The sequence below is a fragment of the Ipomoea nil genome, unplaced genomic scaffold (assembly GCF_001879475.1).
Source record: "Ipomoea nil cultivar Tokyo-kokei standard unplaced genomic scaffold, Asagao_1.1 scaffold1317, whole genome shotgun sequence".
Lineage (NCBI taxonomy): Eukaryota > Viridiplantae > Streptophyta > Magnoliopsida > Solanales > Convolvulaceae > Ipomoea > Ipomoea nil.
The window spans coordinates 3,188,489-3,208,671 of record NW_017617745.1 but is presented as its reverse complement, the minus strand read 5'-3'; the positions used below and the strand labels follow the sequence as shown (position 1 = coordinate 3,208,671).

The 20,183-nt window shown below is 34.1% G+C and overlaps 1 protein-coding gene across 1 annotated transcript; it reads left to right on the top strand.

The window, feature by feature from the left end:
- Positions 1-733: 733 nt before the first annotated feature.
- Positions 734-1,773, top strand: LOC109185249. Its single transcript, XM_019335231.1, has 2 exons — positions 734-1,282; positions 1,402-1,773. The coding sequence occupies exons 1-2, from the start codon at positions 734-736 to the stop codon at positions 1,771-1,773; spliced, it is 921 nt and encodes a 306-aa protein (XP_019190776.1).
- Positions 1,774-20,183: the final 18,410 nt, after the last annotated feature.

Genomic DNA, 20,183 nt, shown 5'->3' with positions numbered 1-20,183 from the left:
GTTCTCTCTCCTCCATATTAATTCTTTTTTCTTGGGCAGAGTAATATCCCAACCTTTGCATATGCTCCCCACCCCTCCTCTCTTTTGGTTCTCTCTCTGGCACCATGGCATTTTGGCCTCAAAAGTAGTAAATTCTCCTCAATTTCTCCTCTGATGTAGATGCTCTTATGTAAATTATTGATGTATAAAGATTGTAATAATATTTTTGTATTTATTAATTTAAATATTGTAATTGTATCGTTTTGATATGATTAATATTTTGTAAATAAATCAAATAAACTGCAAATGAGGTGGATTGCGAATCAAATTTCAAAATAAATTTAAAAAGTTTGAATTCATGTGCATCTATAATCCAGGTGCGTTGAATAACGTCTAAAGATTGGCGCTAAACTTATGCCTAATTTTTAAATTATTTTGCAGCTAATTTAAGGCTCTACATTATTGTTCTTGTTTCGAATTATTTTGCTGCTAAGGCCCATTCTTCTGCAATATAATTGTTTGTTAAGAATTAGTCTTGTTAGCTTTTATTCATTTTTATTTATATTTGATTGTTTTTACTTTTTGCCTAGTCTTAGGAAAATAGGTGTAACTATTCCTCCTTTTTGTGGCTTTGTATGCTATTTAAAGCTCTGTGTAAACTTTGAATAAACTCACAACTTCAGATTCTCACATGGTATCACAGCCTTAATCTCTAACGAGAATTTTTTCCCCCCTCCCTTTTTCTTTTCCGGTCATGGCAGCTACCAACCCCCCAGCCATTGTTCATATTCATGCCCCAACCCATCTACCCATCAAACTAACGTCTTCGACCTTCCCTATCGGGAAGAAACAGGTTGAATCCACTCTCATCGGCCTGGACCTTCTGGGCTATATCACAGGAATCACTAAAGCTCCGGGTCAGTATTCTGACGAGGCTCGCACCGCACTCAATCCCGCTTACACAACGTGGTTCAAGCAAGATCAAATAATCCTTAGTGCCATCCTCGGTAGTCTGTCAAACGTCCTGCAACCGATCATTTCCTCCGCTACCTCTGCCCATGATGCATGGATTTGTTTGTCCGTTAGTTGTGCCGCCGCATCGCGGAGTCGAATTGTTTCGCTTAAAGCGAAACCTGACAAGAATCCTAGAGCAAACCGGACGATTGATGCCTATATGAGGGATATGACCTCAATTTCCGATGATTTAGCTCTAGCCCAAAGCCCCGTTTCGGAGGAGGATCTCGTTGTCCACATATTCACCCATCTCGGTGATGAATACAACTCTATAGTGGCGGCCCTTCGTGTCTGAACCGATGTAATTTCGTTTGGGAACTACATGACATTCTCACCGACTACGAACGTCTGCTGAAGGATAATGAGGCTACCTCCCATGTCCATATGCCCACCCCCAATGTAACCTAGAGGCGATACACTGATACTCAGTCTCAAGGGCCTGCCAGGCTTGGGAGAGGTGGCTCGGGCTTCTCCAACGGGCGTCAATCACGGAATTCCAGTAACCGGCAAGCCAGGTACTGTGATTACTGTGATTATCCCGCCCATGACACCAAGTACTGCCAGAAGTTAGCCAAGTTCCTGATGGAGAATGGTGTACCTGTGCTCGAGCTGCAAAACACTTCGCGCCCACCACCTTCAATTCACGCTACCTCTACTGCCCACACGCCTACTCAGTCGTGGCTCATGGACTCAGGGGTTTCCCACCACACTGTGAATGACGCCTTGTCCCTTCACACGCTGAATGACTACACAGGACCTGATGAAGTCATGTTTGGGTGATGGTAAGTCCCTTCGCATATCTCACACTGGGTCAGTTACGTTACCATCTAAGAGTCGGTCCCTTCATTTATCCGACATGTTATGTGTCCCAAGTCTACAAAAAAACCCTTGTTTTAGTTTCTAAATTTTGTCGTACTAACTTGGTCTCGGTTGAATTCTTTGACACGTACTTCGTTGTTAAGGATCAGCCATTGGGAATTCCTCTCATGCAGGGTCCAGTCGTGAGTGATGTTTACGCCCTTCCTGTCTGGCGGCCTCAGCTCAATGTCACCACCAAGTCGTCATTATCAAATTGGCACCACCAATTCGGGCATCCCAGTGTTCCAGTTTTTGCGTCCCTTCTTAAAAATAATTGTGTTACATTTTTGCCTAATGAACTTGCAGCATTTTATTGTAATTCCTGTCATGTAAATAAAAGCCACAAACTACTGTTCTCTTTCAATTCAATGTCAAGTAGTTGACCGTTGCAACTAATCTACACGGTTGTGTGGGATTCTACAACAGTCTCGGTCGACGGGTTTAAATATTATGTTCATTTCGTTGATCATTTCACTAAGTATGTCTAGCTATTCCCGTTAAAACTTAAGTCAGAGGTGTCTCGTGTCTTTACTCAATTTAAAAGGTTGGAGGAAAATTACTTTGGCTACAACATTGTGTCTATGTTTTCTGACAACGGTGGCGAGTATTTAAAGCTAATTCCAATCTTTAATTCTCTGGGTATTTCACACTTCACCTCACCCCCACATACACCAGAACATAATGGTCCGGCGGAGCGCCGACATAGGCATATTGTTGAGACGGGAATGGCGCTTCTTCATTATGCATCCGTACCCGTCTCATATTGGTTCTATGCTTTTCAAGTCGCGGTCTACTTAATAAATCGTATGTCCATTTTTCTTCTCAATCATATCTCGCCTTACGAGAAACTCTTTAATAAACAACCGAACTACAAAAAAAAAAAAAAAAATCAGACCATTTGGGTGCTTATGTTACCCCTGGCTAAAGCTGTATTTCCCTGTCCAAGTTGAGTCCAAAGTCTACGCCTTGTGTCTTCATGGGATACTCGTTGAGTCAGTCAGCCTACAAATGCTTAGAAGTGTCAAGTGGGTGGGTCTATGTTTCTCGACACGTTCGGTTTGTACCTAATGTTTTTCCGTTCACCACCCTAGCTCAACAATCCAAGTCTACTAACGAGGTGTCATCACTGGCCGTGCCAATTGGAGTGCCTTGGTATCATTCTACCTTTTGCACTACAGATACTCCTACGTTGCTGCCTGGTGATACTGTAGGTCCACCACCCCTTGAGTCGGCAGTTGGAGTGGGTCCGACTTCTGCTCCGGTGCTCTCTCGATCACCATCGCCAGTGCAGATTCCAGAAGCTCCCGCGTGCACACCGGTGGAGGTCGACCAGATCAGGGAATGTGCGAAGCAGCAACTGACATTGCAGCTGGTTGTTCATGGCTCCCCGACGACTGCAGAATCTGGTCCTGTACTCTCGTCGAATGGTTTGGCTGGTTTGTCGTCGTCTGGTATTTTTCCAAAACACTCTACCGCTGGTCAGGATTCGGCTACGACAGAACCGGGGGCTGCGGCAACCTCGGTGCAGTTGGCCGGCTCCTCGCAGGGTGGTTCCACGTGTGCCGCTGCTTCGTAGGGTGATATGTCGATAACGGTGACAGTTCATGCTGCTGCTCTTCCTCTGCGCAGGTCTCAGCGTTTACGACGGCCTAATCTAAAGTATTTTGGCAACAAGTTTGTCAATTCCACGACGTTGCATCCTGTCGCTCAGACTATTTGAACCGCGCACCATGGACCAAGCACTGAAGAGCGATTTTATGGCGAGCGGCTATGTCGGACGAGTTTTGCGCACTGGCAAGAAACGCCACGTGGGAGCTAGCTAGTGCCCTGGGTAATTGTAACGTGGTTGGCTGTAAGTGGGTGTTCAGGGTGAAGCGTAAGGCTAATGGCTCTGTAGACCGTTTCAAGGCTCGTCTAGTGGCCACAGGTTTTTTACAGGAACCTGGGCGAGATTATTCTGAGACCTTTAGTCAGTGGTTAAGCTGGTCACGATTCGTGTTATTTTAAGCATTGCTTTATCCCAAGGTTGGTCGCTGCGCCAGTTGGATGTAAATAATGCGTTTCTGAATGGCATGCTTCACGAGGAAGTTTACATGGCCCAACCGCCAGGCTTTGTTGATTTAGAGAATCTGGATCATGTGTGTCGATTGAGGAAGGCGATCTACAGGTTAAAACAAGCCCCCCGGACTTGGTATCTCGAGTTGTCCAGCTTTCTAGTCTCCGTTCATTTTAAGAAGTCTGTTGCAGATACTTCTTTATTTATTTATTTATTTATTTATTTATTGTAACAACAACATTTCCCTGTATTTCCTAGTATATGTTGACGATATAATTGTCACAGGGAATAATGAGGCCTTTACTGCGGCGTTTATTCGTCGTCTGGCAGAAAGTTTCTCTTTAAAGGATTTAGGGTCGTTGCATCATTTCTTAGGTGTAGAAGTGATCCCTATGGCTAGTTTTGTGTTTCTTTCCCAGAGTCAGTATGTGGCTGACATTTTGGATCAGTTTAGTACGACGGGGGCGAAGCCAGTTTCCACTCCGATGTGTACATCGGTGGATTTGGGTTCTGACAGTACGCCGTTTGACTCTACAACTTATCGCCATGCCATTGGTCGCTTGCAGTATCTGTCCATCACCAGACCGGATATCTCGTTTGCGGTAAATCTCCTGGCACAGTCTATGGCATCACCGACTGAGGCTCACTGGCAACCTGTGAAGAAGGTCCTGCGTTACTTGAAAGGTACGTTGCTCTTTGACCTTCACTTTCGGCATGGGAGTCTGCTTTCCCTTGTGGCTTATTCGAACTCTGACTAGGGCGGTGTCCGTGACGGGGGGCGGTCTACCACAACCTACTGTGTGTTCTTTGGCCCTAACATTTTTCCTAGAAGTCTGTGAAACAATAGTTAGTTTCCCGGTCCTCCACTGAAGCCGAGTTCCGTGTGCTTGCCAATTCCGCTTTTGAGGTTATGTGGGTGCAGAATCTATTACGTGAGCTTGGGATTCGTCTTTGTTCTACACCGTGGCTTATCACTGACAACTTGAGTTCTTCGTATGTCTGCAAAAATCCAGTTTTTCACTCCCGTATGAAGCACCTTGCCCTTGACTATTTCTTCGTCCGTGAGCAAATTACTTCTGGCACTTTGCGTGTTGGTTATGTTCGCTCGGTTGAGCAGGTTGCGGATCTTTTGACTAAACCACTGAGTTACCGCTTATTAGAAGTATTTCGGTCCAAGCTTGGGCTCACTGACGGCGCCTCAATCTTGCTGTAGTGTGTTAAGAATTAGTTTTGTTAGCTTTTATTCATTTTTATTTATATTTGTTTGTTTTTACTTTTTGCCAAGTCTTGGGGAAACAGGTGTAACTGTTCCTCTTTTTGTGGCGTTGTATGCTATTTAAAGCTTTGTGTAAACTTTGAATAAACTCACAACTTCAGATTCTCACATTGTTCATGTCTCTCTATTGTATATCCTTTCTTAGGAATTTGTATTATAGGCATACTAGAATTCATTCTCCCTCTTCCTTTATTAGTAGAAATATTATCATTTATCATTCTGACTATGACTCTTTGTATCTTTATAAAGAGTCTCTTCATGTATACGGTACAATTTTAGGGTATTCAATAGCAATTTATTTTTCCAAAATTATTATTCTCCTCAGATTTATTGTTCTCATATGGTATAACAAACCTAAAAGATCCATGGCTGCCAACCAATAGACCACCGCCGCCGCTGCCATTGGAGACACCATGCCGCCACCATCAACCAGTGATAGTCCTCCTCTCATACCCTCTCAAATATATCCTCCACCCCTCCACCCCTCCACCACCAATAAATACCCTCCAAACAATCCATCACTTTATATCCATTAAACTTACCTCTTCCAATCATTTATTCTGGAAAACTCAACTTGTTCCTTTTCTTTGTGGACAGAATCTCAGTGGTTACGTTAATGACACACTCCTATGTCTAGCTTCCTTTGTTCATGTTCTAGATGGATCTTCTGCAGTAGCCAATCCTGTGGCTCAAAATTGGGTTCGTTAGGATTCCTCTATTTTATCCATGTTCATATCGTATTTATTCGATGAGGCTTTGTATGTTGTTGTGAGACATACCACGTCCCGAGTGTTGTAGCTAGTTATTGAAGCTGCTTTTAGGTCTTCTTGGGCACGTTCTGTGAATCTCCTTAGTCAGCTGCAGCCTTTGCGCTAGGGAGACTCTATGACGTGTGAGTATCTTGGAAAAGTCAAGGTTTTAATTGGACTACATGCTGAAGCTGGCTGGCAAATTGGATTAGATAAACGGAATCTCTATCTGTTCAAGGGCCTCCATCTTGAGTTTCACGTAATGGTTTCCTCATTAACCACCAAAGAACCTATCACCATTGATCAACTCAATGACTACCTAATTGGACATCAATTTATTTATGCAGATGCTGTTTCTCTGGCTACTCCAGCCCCGCCATCAACATTTGTTGCACAAGGCCAAACACTACAAATCCGCAGCAACAACCTTTTACACAACCCTGTGGCCATGGTCGTGGACGCGGTCGTGGTTATGTTCCAAAGTGTCATATCTTCAACAAACTTAGTCATACAGCTCTACAGTATGTGTTACCGGAGATACTCAGATTCTCCTATTCCTCATGCAAATCTAACCTATGCAGGTGATCTGACCATTGCTTCATTTTCTCAAAATTGTCTTCCTGCTACTGGGGTTACACATCATGCCACTCTAGACTCCTCTTCTTTGCAGCAAGTAGAAATCTATATGGGAAATAACACTCTTCAAGTTGATAATGGTACATGTTTGAATATTTCTAATATTGGAAACACTGTTATATCTTCTACCTCGTGTTCCCTTCAGTTACAGAATGTTTTAGATGTTCTCCATCTCACCAATTTTCTCTTGTCTCTCAAACAGTTTTCCAATGACAATAATGTTTTCTCTAAGTTTCTTCCATCCTTTTTTGTATTGTGAAGGACATCACCACCAATCAAATTCTACTTAGAGGCAGACCCGGCCCGGAGTAAGGGCAGGCTGGGCGGAAGAGACAATCACAGTCTCACACTCACGCCGCCCAACCAGTGCCCAGGAGTCACGCCTCAACCAGCAACCATCCAAAGCTTCTTAACATCTAAAACTAAAGTCATTAAAACTTCATAAACCTCAGAAACTACAATTTAGTAAACCTACATATTACAATCCTACACAAAAATCGGCAATCAGCTAACCTGCAACAGAAAATCACTCGACCAATGTCGAGGCTTTGGCCACTTCTCCTAATTGCTAGGCCACCGCAAATTTGCAATTTGCAATGGCCTAATTGCCGACCAACTGGAGTGACCAACACCTCTAATTAATTGTTCAAGAGTATTCTTTCTGTATGACTGTATTCAAGATTCATTATTCTGTTATGTCTGACTCTCTGGACTCTGGTTTTTCTCTTTCTCTACAAACTGCAATTGTTCAAAATAGACTAAATAACCTCTAATTAGTACTCCGTAATTATCTAAATTCTCTGGATATTCTTTGCAAACTGCCGAATTGTATTTTAATTCCATTAATCAAACTAATAGGTATTCCAATTGTCTTTTAATTCTATTTAACCGGTTAACCTTAATAACCGGTTACCGTAATCTGACGAAAGGACTTCAATTGGAAAGAAATTGAAAGTCAAGGGATGTAAAGTGTCCAAATTAAAAGTCGGGGACTAATTTTGGAAAATCAATATAGTCGGAGGACTATTGCTGGAATTAACTCTTTTCCAAAATTAGTCCCCGACTTTTAATTTGGACACTTTAGGTCCCTTGACTTTCAATTTATTTCCAATTGAGGTCCTTTCGTTAGAATACGGTTCATTAGACTTTAAATGAAGGGGTAAACTCGTCCTTTCACATGCCTATGTATTATTCTTTGTATTTCTCCCTTCATATTTTGCTGTTATACCTTGTAAACATCTCAATAATAGAGGAACGCACACACGAGTAGTCAGCAAATGGGGAACAACGAGGAACATTTTAGGGTTTTGACTAAGATTATCTTCATATATATCGCGTATACAATGGAGAAATACTAAGAATAATATATAGGCAGGTGAAATGATGAGTTTACCCCTTCATTTAAAATTCAATTAACCGTATTCTGACGAAAGGACCTCAATTGGAAAGAAATTGAAAGTCAAGGGACCTAAAGTGTCTAAATTAAAAGTCAAGGACTAATTTTGGAAAATCAACATAGTCGGAGTACCATTGCTGGAATTAACTCATTAAAAATTTTATTTGTCTTTTAATTCTATCTAGTATTCTTTGTATAAAATCAAATTGTAAATTTATTAATTTTATTATTTGATGATCGATTTTATTTTAGTTTTAAATTTTTTATTCGTTTATTTATGAAGAAATTGAAGACATATGTTGACTAGATCTATGAAATAAGCGGAATAAATATCTCTCTATCTCTGAGTGCATGCACTCTAAGATGCTTTTTTTTTTTTTTTTTTTTTTTTCCCTTTAAGATGAATTTTATAATAATTATTTTATACAGGTTACCTAAATAACATCTTTATCTTTATCTTTATTTTTATTATTATTTATATATAATAAAACAGAATCTAGTCACAAAATTTTCCCTCCAAAGTGTGAATGAATTTTGACAGAAACAAGACAATCATTATTGTATGGACCATGGTCCACACAAGTTGTGTGGACCATATTTTGTCTATTGTAAAATAATGTACATTTAGTACAAAAATAATGTACATTCAGTACAAAAATAATGTACATTATATTCAGGAGATGTACATTATTTTTGTTCTGAGTGTACATTATATTGTATAATGTACATTCAGTACAAAAATAATGTACATTTAATATATTAAAAATGTACATTTTATTATGGTCCACATAACATTGTGTGGACCATGGTCCGTAGAATAATTTGCCAAAACCAGATTAGCAAGTATGAATGCATTAATTGTGTGGGTAGATGTATTTATACATATTTTTTTTGAAGTTATTATGTGTATTTATATTTTATAAATTATATTTTTATTATTATAGCTCTATCTCTATCTCTATCTCTATATATATTAAAGCATAATGAAGTATGGAAAAAAGTTTATTGTGTTCAAATTTATTGGTAAAGTTTTATATTTAATATAATTTGTGTATATTTTCATTTAAACCTCAATTATAATTAATTTGACTCCACATATATAAAGAGGAGAAATTAGATATAAAATAAATATAGTTCTTACATAAATAATCTTTTTCAAATGAATAAGTTTTTTTTTTTTTTGGAGATTTTTGACAAATATCGGTTGTTATTTTATTTACAAGTTTTATTTAAATACGTTAATTATATAATTAAAATAGTTATTTCAAATTCAAATTCCTTTCAAAAAAAAATTCAAATTCAAATAATAATACAAGTAACAATGAACTTTAAAATCAACATTTATAATAATACCATAATTAAACTTTTAAAAATATTAAATGTTACATTGTATAGTTATACTTACATTTTTAATCAAACTAATTCTGAGCTTAAAAACTTAAGTACGTCTTTTTGTTTTCACAACCATTACTTTCTTTTGCTAATTCAGAGGATGTAAAAAAAATTAATTAGTAAATTTGTTAAATTAATAATACTTCGTGCATCGCACGGGACAATTACTAGTTTATCTAGAAGCGAAAATAGAAAAAAAATGAAAATAAATTGAGCAATTATAGGGGCAAATTATTTTGTGGAACCAAGTCCACCTTGCAAGGTGGATCTCGATCCAAAATTGCAAAATTTATATATTGAATATTCACAATTTACACACTGAATATTCACAATTTCATATACTAAATGTTCACAATTACATACTGAATGTTCATAATTTACATACTGCATGTTCACAATTTTATATACTAAATGTTCACAATTTACCTACTGAATGTTCACAATTCAAATTGTGAACATTCAGTAGGTAAATTGTGAATATTTAGTGTATAAAATTGTGTATTTTGACCTGGATTTACCTTGTAAGGTGGACGTGGGTCCATGGCATAAGTGTCCCTATAGGGCCGGGCCCTTTTCCCTTATTTGCCCCGGGCCTATAAAATGATAGGACCAGTCGTGCTTAGAGGAGAGAGATCAAGGGGATTACACAAACTTCCAGTACAATATCCCATGGCATTTGTCACATCTAAAGCGTCATCAGAAGTTTTGCACAACCGTCTTGGTCATCCCCACTCTAGAGCCCTACATAGAAATCTACGTCATTGTCCAGTGTCAAAGTCGTCAAGTGATAGTAGTATTTCTCTTTTGTTTTGCCTATCAACTATGGAAATATTAATTTACATTGATATTTGATGGCCATCCTCGGTTTTATTAAATGAAGGACATAGTTATTTTGCTATATTTGTTGATGATTACTCCATGTATACTTGGTTCTTTCTCACGAAACTAAAGACAGACATCTATGCCATTTTAATCAATTTAGAACACTGGTTTACCTTTTCCACCAAAATAAAAGTCATTCAATCTTATCTAGGTGGAGAATACAAGATTGACAAACTCTTTGTCAGTCTTGGAATGAACCACCGTCGGTGTTGTGCCTATACCCATGAGCAAAATAGACGTGTCGAAAGAAGTCACAGAATTAACACATTGTTGAAACTGGTCTAACTTACTTGCTAAATCCTCTATTCCTATAAGGTTTTGGTCTTATGCCTATGAAATTAAACAACAATTTTTCTAATTAACTGAATTCCCTCTGCAACCTTAAGCAATTTATGTTCGTATGAAATCATCATCAAAAAGCCTCCAGACTACTCATTCCTCCATGTCTTTGTTTGTCTATGTTTTCCCTATCTCCGTCCTTACAATCAACACAAAATAGAGTATCATTCTGCTCCGTTTGTCTTCATTGGTTACATAGTCATTTAGAGGATATCGTTGCTTGAATCTAAATACTGAAAAAATTCTTACCATTCGCCATGTTTAATTTGATGAGTGTGTTCCCCTTTTTGCTGCTGAAACTCATCCATAGGTATCCACTATGACTCAGGATGCAAAAACATGGGTTGTTGTAAATGTACCAGGCAAACCTAAGTGCTAGAATTTCGACACACCTATGTCGCCGATGTTTCGACATTCTAGTGAGTGACACGACTACGACATGGTCCCGACACAGGCATGTCGGTGAATCCAGGCGTTGTGACTTCTGACACAGGTGTATCGTCGTCGTGTCAGAACGTGTCCCACATCAGTAAGGGACACGGCCCAACATGCCCGCGACACAACCGTGTCGCCGGAACCTCCACACCCTTGGTCGACTCTACTCCCGATCCTTCTCTAGTTGACCCTTCCAGACCCGAGCGACATCAATGCACACATCCTATGATCTTAAGACACATGACTCGTTATTCCATAGGTAACAAAACTCTAATTATATTGCATGTATTGATGAATCAGAACCCACATGCCACTCCCAAGCTGTAAAAAGCCCCGAATGAAGGACCGCGATGGATGAAGAATTTAATGCACTGCTGCACAACAACACTTGGAGGTTGGTTCCACATGAAAAAGATATGAATGTCATTGGATGCAAATGGCTTTACCGAATCAAAATGAGAGCTGATGGTACAATTGAACGATACAAAGCTAGACTTGTTGCAAAAGGGTTCAATCAGGTTGAATAAGAAGATTACTTTGACACTTTTAGTCCTCTCGTCAAACCAACTACAGTAAGACTTCTCTTATCTCTTGCTATGACAAATGATTGGTCTATCAGACAGCTTTATGTTCGCAATGCTTTTCTCAATGGCTGCCTGAGTGAAATGTATGTTTACATGAAGCAACCACCATGATATATTGATAAAATTTTTCCCACTCATGTTTATAAGATCCAAAAGTATCTTTATGGTTTAATCAAGCACCACGTGCATGGTTCAAGCGTATTCAAATTACTTACTCTCATTGGTTTCAAGGCCTCGAAAACTAATGTGTCACTATTTATTTATTGCACTGCTAATACTTAGATTTATCTCTTTGTCTATGTTGATGACATACTATACTAATCATGAGCAGCAGCACTAGTCTCTTGGCTTTAGTAACAAGCAAACTAGTTGACACTTTCAGAATCAGGGATATGGGACCTCCAAGCTTTTTCTTAGGGATTGAGACATTACACAGCAAGGGAGCGTTTTTCCTATCACAACAGAGGTACGTGATGCTAGAGATACTTAGAAGATTTAGAATAGAATAGTGCAGGCCAATTTCCACACCAATTCCAGTCAACTACAAGCAAAATGCATTAGAATCATCTCAACTGTATGACAATCTAACACAATACCACAACATAGATGGAGCGCTCCAATATCTCACTATCACTCTTCCAGATCTCTCATTTGATGTTAACAAACTTTGTCAATTTATGCAGTCCCCAAACATAATCACTGGATTGCCCGAAAACGTGTTCTAATGTATGTCAAAGCCACTCTAGATTATAGACTTCACCTTGTGAAATCAAATTCAGACGATATTCATGCATTCTCAGACTTAGATTGGGCGGGCTATCATGATGACTACAAATCCACTAGTGGATTTGCTGTCTTTTTTGGTAAGAATCTAATTTCATAAGCCTGCCGCAAACAAAAGACAGTTGCTAGATCCTCAACAAAAGCAAAATACAAAGCTATTGTTGATGTTTCAGTGGAAGTTACATGGCTACTTGCTTTAATTAAAGAGCTTGGTCTTATTGTGCAATAACCACCAAAACTTTGGTGTGACAATCTTGGTGACACCTATTTGTGTGCAAATTCTGTGTTTCATGCAAGAACCAAACATGTTGAAATTGACTATCATTTTGTTCGTGACAAAGTGGCATCAAAAGAAATACAAGTAAATTTCATCTCTACAAAAGACCAGCTAGCAGACATCTTCACCAAGCCACTAACCACAACATGATTCAATGATCTACGGGACAAACTCGATGTTCTCTCTATAGAACCTCAAGCTTGAGGGGCGTATTAGGACTCTGTATTCTAGACACACTAGAATTCATTCTCCATCTCCCTATATTATTAGAAATATTACCGTTTAACATTCGTATCCTGACTGGGACTTTTGTATCTCTGTAAATAGTCCTTTCATGTCGTATACGGTATAATTTCAGGGTATTCAATAACAATTTATTCTTCTAGAATTATTATTCTCTTCATATCATGGTTTCAGTAGGCGCTAGGCGCTAGTCGGGCGCCCGGACAGCGCCTAGGCGGAATCTAGGCGGCGCTAGGCGGGCGCAAAAAAAACAGTGGTAGACTTGCAATTTGACAATTTTAATGAGGTTGATTTCAACATTTAATCAAATAACACATCGAAATAAATGAATTAATGATAATTCATAAATCATAAGTCATAACATCAAAACAATAGTTTTCAAAAAAAAAACATTAAAACAATATTAAAAATAAAAAATACTCAAATACTTCAATCATCCAAAGATTCAAAGTATCAAATTAGTCTACGAGTGTATATATGTCATATTATATATATGTATGCGCACGCGCGCGCGCACACACACACACACATATATATATAATAAAAAAAATAGGCCGAGCTGATCGGGTTAACTTGACCGAAATTGACGAGTTAACTCGACTAACTTAGACGCTAGGCGGCCAAATCGGCTGAGTTAGGCGCTAGGCGGACGCCTAGGCGGCCGGTAACCTTGGCGGGCGCCTAGGGGGGAAATCGCCACGGTCTAGAAGCACCTAGCGCCTAGGCGGGCGCCTAGACCGATTTTTACAACCCTGCCTCATATTTATTGTTCTCATTTCCTTTACTACTATAACATATTGGAAATGTTAAGTTAATTATGATCAATTTGGCTCCTTTCTCTATTGCGTTACTGTTCTTGTTTCAACTTATTTTTCAGGAAAGGCACATTCTTTTGTTGCGTTACTATTCTCGTTTCTCTATTATATCTCCTTTACTACTATAACATATTGGAAATGTTAAGTTAATTATGATCAGTTTAAAGAAATTAATTATGAATAATTTTAAGTTCTCTAAGAATTAACTTTATAGCATTATATTTATTCTGATTCATTTGCATATTTTGCATCTAAGACTCCTTCCTTTGCTGCATCACTATTCTCGTTTCTCTAATGTATACTAGTTTTTTTACGCGCATTGCGCGATTGAGATAATGACCAATATTTTATATTGGAATTGTTCATTGTTGAATTTTCATATTTAAATAGGTAATTCTAAGTTTACAAATGCAAGATAATATAGTCAAGATTGATTATAATTGTCAATAAAATAATTGTATGGGTATGGTTAAAACCAAATACCGGAAATAAGGGAGAGCAAATAAAAATTAGGGCATAAAATGTTAAATATATACTAATATTGAAGGGCTAACTGTTGATTGCCAAACAAGGACATTGCGAGATAGTTTTCCACTTTAATTTGTTGTGTGATTTGAATACTCTTTTTGTCAATAATCCCCCAAGTAGTTAATATGATTGTTTAATTATACCTTTTTTTTTAATAACAATTATTATTATTATTATTATTATTATTATTATTATTATTATTATTAATAATAATAATAATAATAATAATAATAATAATATTATTATTATTATTATTATTATTATTATTATTATTATTATTAATAATAATAATATTATTATTATTATTATTATTATTATTATTATTATTATCATTATTATTATTATCATTATTATTATTATCATTATTATTATTATCATTATTATTATTATTATTATTATTATTATTATTATTATTATTATTATTATTATTATTATTATTATTATTATTGTTATTGTTATTATTGTTATTGTTCTTATTGTTATTGTTATTATTGTTATTGTTATTATTGTTATTGTTATTGTTATTGTTATTGTTATTGTTATTATTATTATTATTATTATTATTATTATTATTATTATTATTATTATTATTATTATTATTATTATTATTATTATTATTATTATTATTATTATTATTATTATTATTATTATTATTATTATTATTATTATTATTATTATTATTATTATTATTATTATTATTATTATTATTATTATTATTATTATTATTATTATTATTATTATTATTATTATTATTATTATTATTATTATTATTATTATTATTATTATTATTATTATTATTATTATTATTATTATTATTATTATTATTATTATTATTATTATTATTAGGGAAAATGGCACTTTTTCCCCCTTTGTTATATACTTATAGCACTTTTTCCCCCTAAATTATTTAAGTGGCAGTTTTTCTCCCTGATATATTAAATGGACATATTTACCCTTAAAATAAATATTTCATTTATTTTTCTTCTCTAACAAATTATAACCACGATTTGAAAAAATAAAATACATTAAGTGTTAAATTTAGAATATTTTAAAAATAAAAAATAAAATTTTAAAAGAAAGTTTGAACCAACTGTTCAAATTGGATCCAAAATCGTGAACCGACGGTTCAAAATAAAACTCAAATCGCGATTATATATACTTATATGTGAGACTCAATATAAATGTGGAAAAAAACATACACTATTTACAAATATTATAATTCTAATTTAAGCTATTGTTAGTAGTTGTTCCGATTTGAACCTCCGGTTCACGGTTCAGGATCCATTTTTTTCCAGTTCACGATTTTAATAAACGGAAACCCAAATATTGGGTTATGTTATGAATCATAATCGAAATTTTTTAATTTGATTGCTATAGTGTTTGGTTCAGTTCGAACCGAACCGTGGTCATCCCTACGTATAAGCAATAATTTGGTGAAGAAGAGAAATAAATAAAATATTTGTTTTAAGGGTAGAAATGTCCATTTAATATTATCAGGGGGAAAAACCGCCACTTCTATAATAATTGAGGTGGCAAATGTGAATGCATGAATAACTCAGGGGGGAAAAGTGCTATAAGCATATAACACAGGGGGAAAAAGTGTTGTCATTTTCCCTTATTATTATTATGGATAAAGTACAAATAAGCCACCGAACTATTTGGGAAACAGCAATTAAGCCATCGAACTCAAATAACCCCCAAATAAGCCATTGAACTTAGAAAAAAAGAGTAATTAACATTTTTAACAGGTTAACTCCAGGTTTTTGCTGACTGAATTGCCAAATGTTTACTTTATTTATGTTTTTCTATTATAATCCACATACATAGTGATATATTTTAAAATAATTATAAACAAAATAGTTTTGTCTTGTCTAGATCTAATTTATTTAATTATTACTCCGTATTATTTTTTAAACAGAAGATTAAGTGAAAAAATAATAATAAATCAATCAATCAATCAAATCTCGACAAGACAAAACTATTTTGATTATAATTACTTTAAAATATATTACTATGTAAGTGGATTATAATAAAAGAAACGTAAATAAAATAAACATTGGGTAATCCAGTCAACAAAAACCTAAAGTTAACCTGTTAAAAATGTTAATTGCTCTATTTTTCAAAGTTCAATGGCTTATTTGCTCCTTTTTTTCCGGGTTCAATGGCTTATTTGGGGGTTATTTGAGTTCGATGGCTTAATTGCTGTTTCCCAAATAGTTCAGTGGCTTATTTGTACTTTATCCCTTATTATTATTATTATTATTATTATTATTATTATTATTATTATTATTATTATTATTATTATTATTATTATGTATACTCTTAGGTCATTTTACATGTTAATATAAACGGCTAATTTTTCAAATATCTTTTTACCAACCGTTGATATAATTCGCTAGTCAAATCCGCTAATGCTAACCGCTAACTACTGATTATCAAACAAGGACATTGCGATGTAGTTCTCACTTCAATTTGTTGTGTGATTTGAATAATCTCTTTGTCAACAAATCACTCAAGTAGTTAATATGACTGGCTTTATTTTTATTATTACAAAGGAAGGGGGACACCCACATATACACAATATGTGACTGGCTTTATTAATTATGTTTTTTTTTTTAATTTTTAATTTTTTCATGGTATTAATAAAATACTTGGTAAATAAATATATAGCATTATTTTGTATTATAACTTTGATATTTAATTAAAAAATAGTGTACAAAAAAGATAATAGACAATGTAGTGAATATAATTAATTGATTGATTTGAATGTAAAGAATTTTTATATTGGAGAAAAATAAAGACAATATAAGTAATGAAATTATTTCTCTTATTTAATTTATTGATAATGAATATTTTTTTTTGAATAAAAGCATTGTACACACATAATTCTAAATTAAAGAAATGCATATGTATTATTTTTTGTTGTAGCTACTCAATTATTAATTTATTTAATAAGAGTAAAATAGAGTACTAATTATGTGAACTTTAATTTGATTGGGATGAGGTTCGAACCTGAGACCTTTCTTATTAAAATCAATGAGTAAGTTAACGGTAAACTAACAGAAACTAACGGAAAAGATAATATTTAATGGAAAGGTTAATAGATAATCATATTCATTAAGGATAAATTAGGAAATATCAAGGAAAAATTAAAATCTGATCAATCTGAACTATTCATTTGATTAAAAAATTTGACCGCCATTTTTTCTACCCATTATAGGCCTAACTCTCTTGGGCTCTTATTAGTATAGTAGATTATAGGCCTAACTCTCTTGGGCTCTTATTAGTATAGTAGATATCTCCTTTACTACTATAGCGTATTGAAAATGTTGAGTTAATTCTAATCATCTTAGGAATTAATTACGAATAATTCTAATTTATTTGAGAATCAACTTTGTAACATCATGTTTATTTTAATTATAACTTTTTACTTTTCAATATATATATATATATATATATATATATATATATATATATATATATATATATATAATTTTTTAGTTTTGGAAGTTATAATTGAAATTTTAAATTCAATTATTGAATGTCATAAATGTTAATGAATTCCTAATTCCTTATAAATACCTTGTGTTATACAAAAGGTTTAAAAACTTGACATTCAAAAAATTGGTTTTTTTTTTTCCCATGAAACTTTCTCTACTTTTCTAAAATCATACCAATACTTCATAAAATTTTGAAGTGTTCATCTTAGTTCAGGTTTGTCAAGACATTTATATTTAAGTGCTCAAATATATATGTTGTAATCTATTATTGTATTCTAAGAAATTAATCAAAGCTTTAACACTCCTAACACCATCAAAAAGAAGTGAATTGATTTTAAGGAATTGAAATTGTGAATGACACACGTCTTGAATTAATTTATGAATTATCATGACTATATTTATTGGGAACATTCTCGAATTATGGAAAACATTCCCTATGAACCAACACTAATTAAACAATTGTGGTTACATCTTATATATTATTGACAACAACATGCAATGAATTTGTTTTGGTCAACAACTCTATTTATAATAAAGTAACTTAAAATGGATCATTGGAGATATATATGTTAGCATGTTTCTAATTGTTACAAAAAATTATAACACAAAACACTTTCACATGCAATGTTATATACAGAGTATTTATTTATTTTTTAAATCTGATTTAGGTGTATAAATTCTGTTCATAGACACAGAATTTCACAACACAAGACACAAATTTATAACATAAGACACAATTACTAATTTTTCAGGTACAGAATTCATACTCGCAAAGAACATAATTTATAACGCAACTCAAAAAAATTCACAACACAAAACACATACACATGAATCAGCGTCCACAGTGCAGTGTGAATTCTGATCCATGATATAAGGATTGGAAATTTCTACCCTATCAAAAGGATACGAGTTTTGTATGAGATACACCATATATATTTTTTAGTTTGTGTTAGCACAAATATCAACAATACTAGGTGGTTGGACTTCCATTTGGAAGCTTGTAAGTTCAAGCTTCAGTGGAGGCGTTATTGGTTCTTTGTGTTTCAGTAGGTTGAGAAAGTATATGAACAGATACTACATTGTAATAGAGCCAGTAGCATTCAAAAAAAAAAAAAAACAATAATGGGTACAACTAACAAATATCAAATTTCTACAGATGTAAAGCTGAAATTTGTTCTTAGTTTAATTTGAGGTGTATTCTCATGGGATCTAAAGCACGCTCGCACACACACACACACATATATATATATACAGTGGCGGAGCCACAATGGGGGCAGTTGGGGCAGCTGCCCTCACTCACCTACCCCATATATATATATATATATATATATATATATATATATATATATATATATATATATATATATATATATATATATATATTTAATATATATACCAAAATGTTATCGAAGGGTGGCTTGGCTTAGGTGGTAAACTCACAACTTCTATGTAATATGTATTGTAGGTCTGGACTTTTTATTTTTTATTTTTTAATATTAATAGTGAGATGAGTGAACTTTGGTTTTTGGCACTTTTAATATTATTAATAGTGAGAATTCTAATTGAATTATTTATTTGTAACATTGTGGCTTCTTCTATTTTTTTTTTTAATTTTTTTTAATATTAATATTGAGATTAGTGATTTATAATGATTTTTTCATTCAAACTATTTTATCTAATTAATTATGTTTTAAATATTTTTTATCTTGATGTTTGATTTTTCATCTATAGTCAACAATATTTATGACTCGCTCTCTCTAAGTGTTTCATTTTTCAAAAATATCTGGTTAATTTTAATTGTTCACCAGCACTGGAGACTTTTTTTGGGTCCGCCACTATATGTGTATATCTATCTACTATACTAATAAGAGGCCAAGAGAGTTAGACCTATAATTGGTAGAAAAAATGGCAGTCAATTTTTTTTAATAAAATGAATGGCTCAAATTGATCAGATTTTAATTTTCCCTTAAGATTTCATAATTTATCCTTAATGAATATGATTATCCGTTAACTTTTCCGTTAAATATTATCTTTTCCATTAATTTCTGTTAGTTCACCGTTAACTTACTCATTGATTTCAATAAAAAGGTCTTAGGTTCGAATTTCATCCCAATCAAAGTTGGCATAATTAGTACTCTATTTTACTCTTATATATTAAATTAAATGTTGATAATTTAGTAGCTACAACAAAAAATAATACATATGCATTTCTTCAATTTAGAATTATGTGTCTACAATGTCTTTATTCAAAAAAAGTTATTTATTATGAATAAATTAAATAAGAGAAATAAGTTCATTAGTTATATTGTCTTTATTTTTCTCCAATATAAAAATTATTTACATTCAAATTCATCAATTGATTATATTCATTACATTGTCCTACAATGTCTTTATTAAAAAAAATTATTCATTATCAATAAATTAATTAATAGAAATAATTT

Excerpts from the sequence above, each read along its gene's own strand:
- LOC109185249 (XM_019335231.1), top strand. The coding sequence starts at position 734 with ATGGCAGCTACCAACCCCCCAGCCATTGTTCATATTCATGCCCCAACC. Across the intron at positions 1,283-1,401 it reads CTATAGTGGCGGCCCTTCGT|AGGCGATACACTGATACTCA; the intron begins GTCTGAACCGAT and ends AATGTAACCTAG.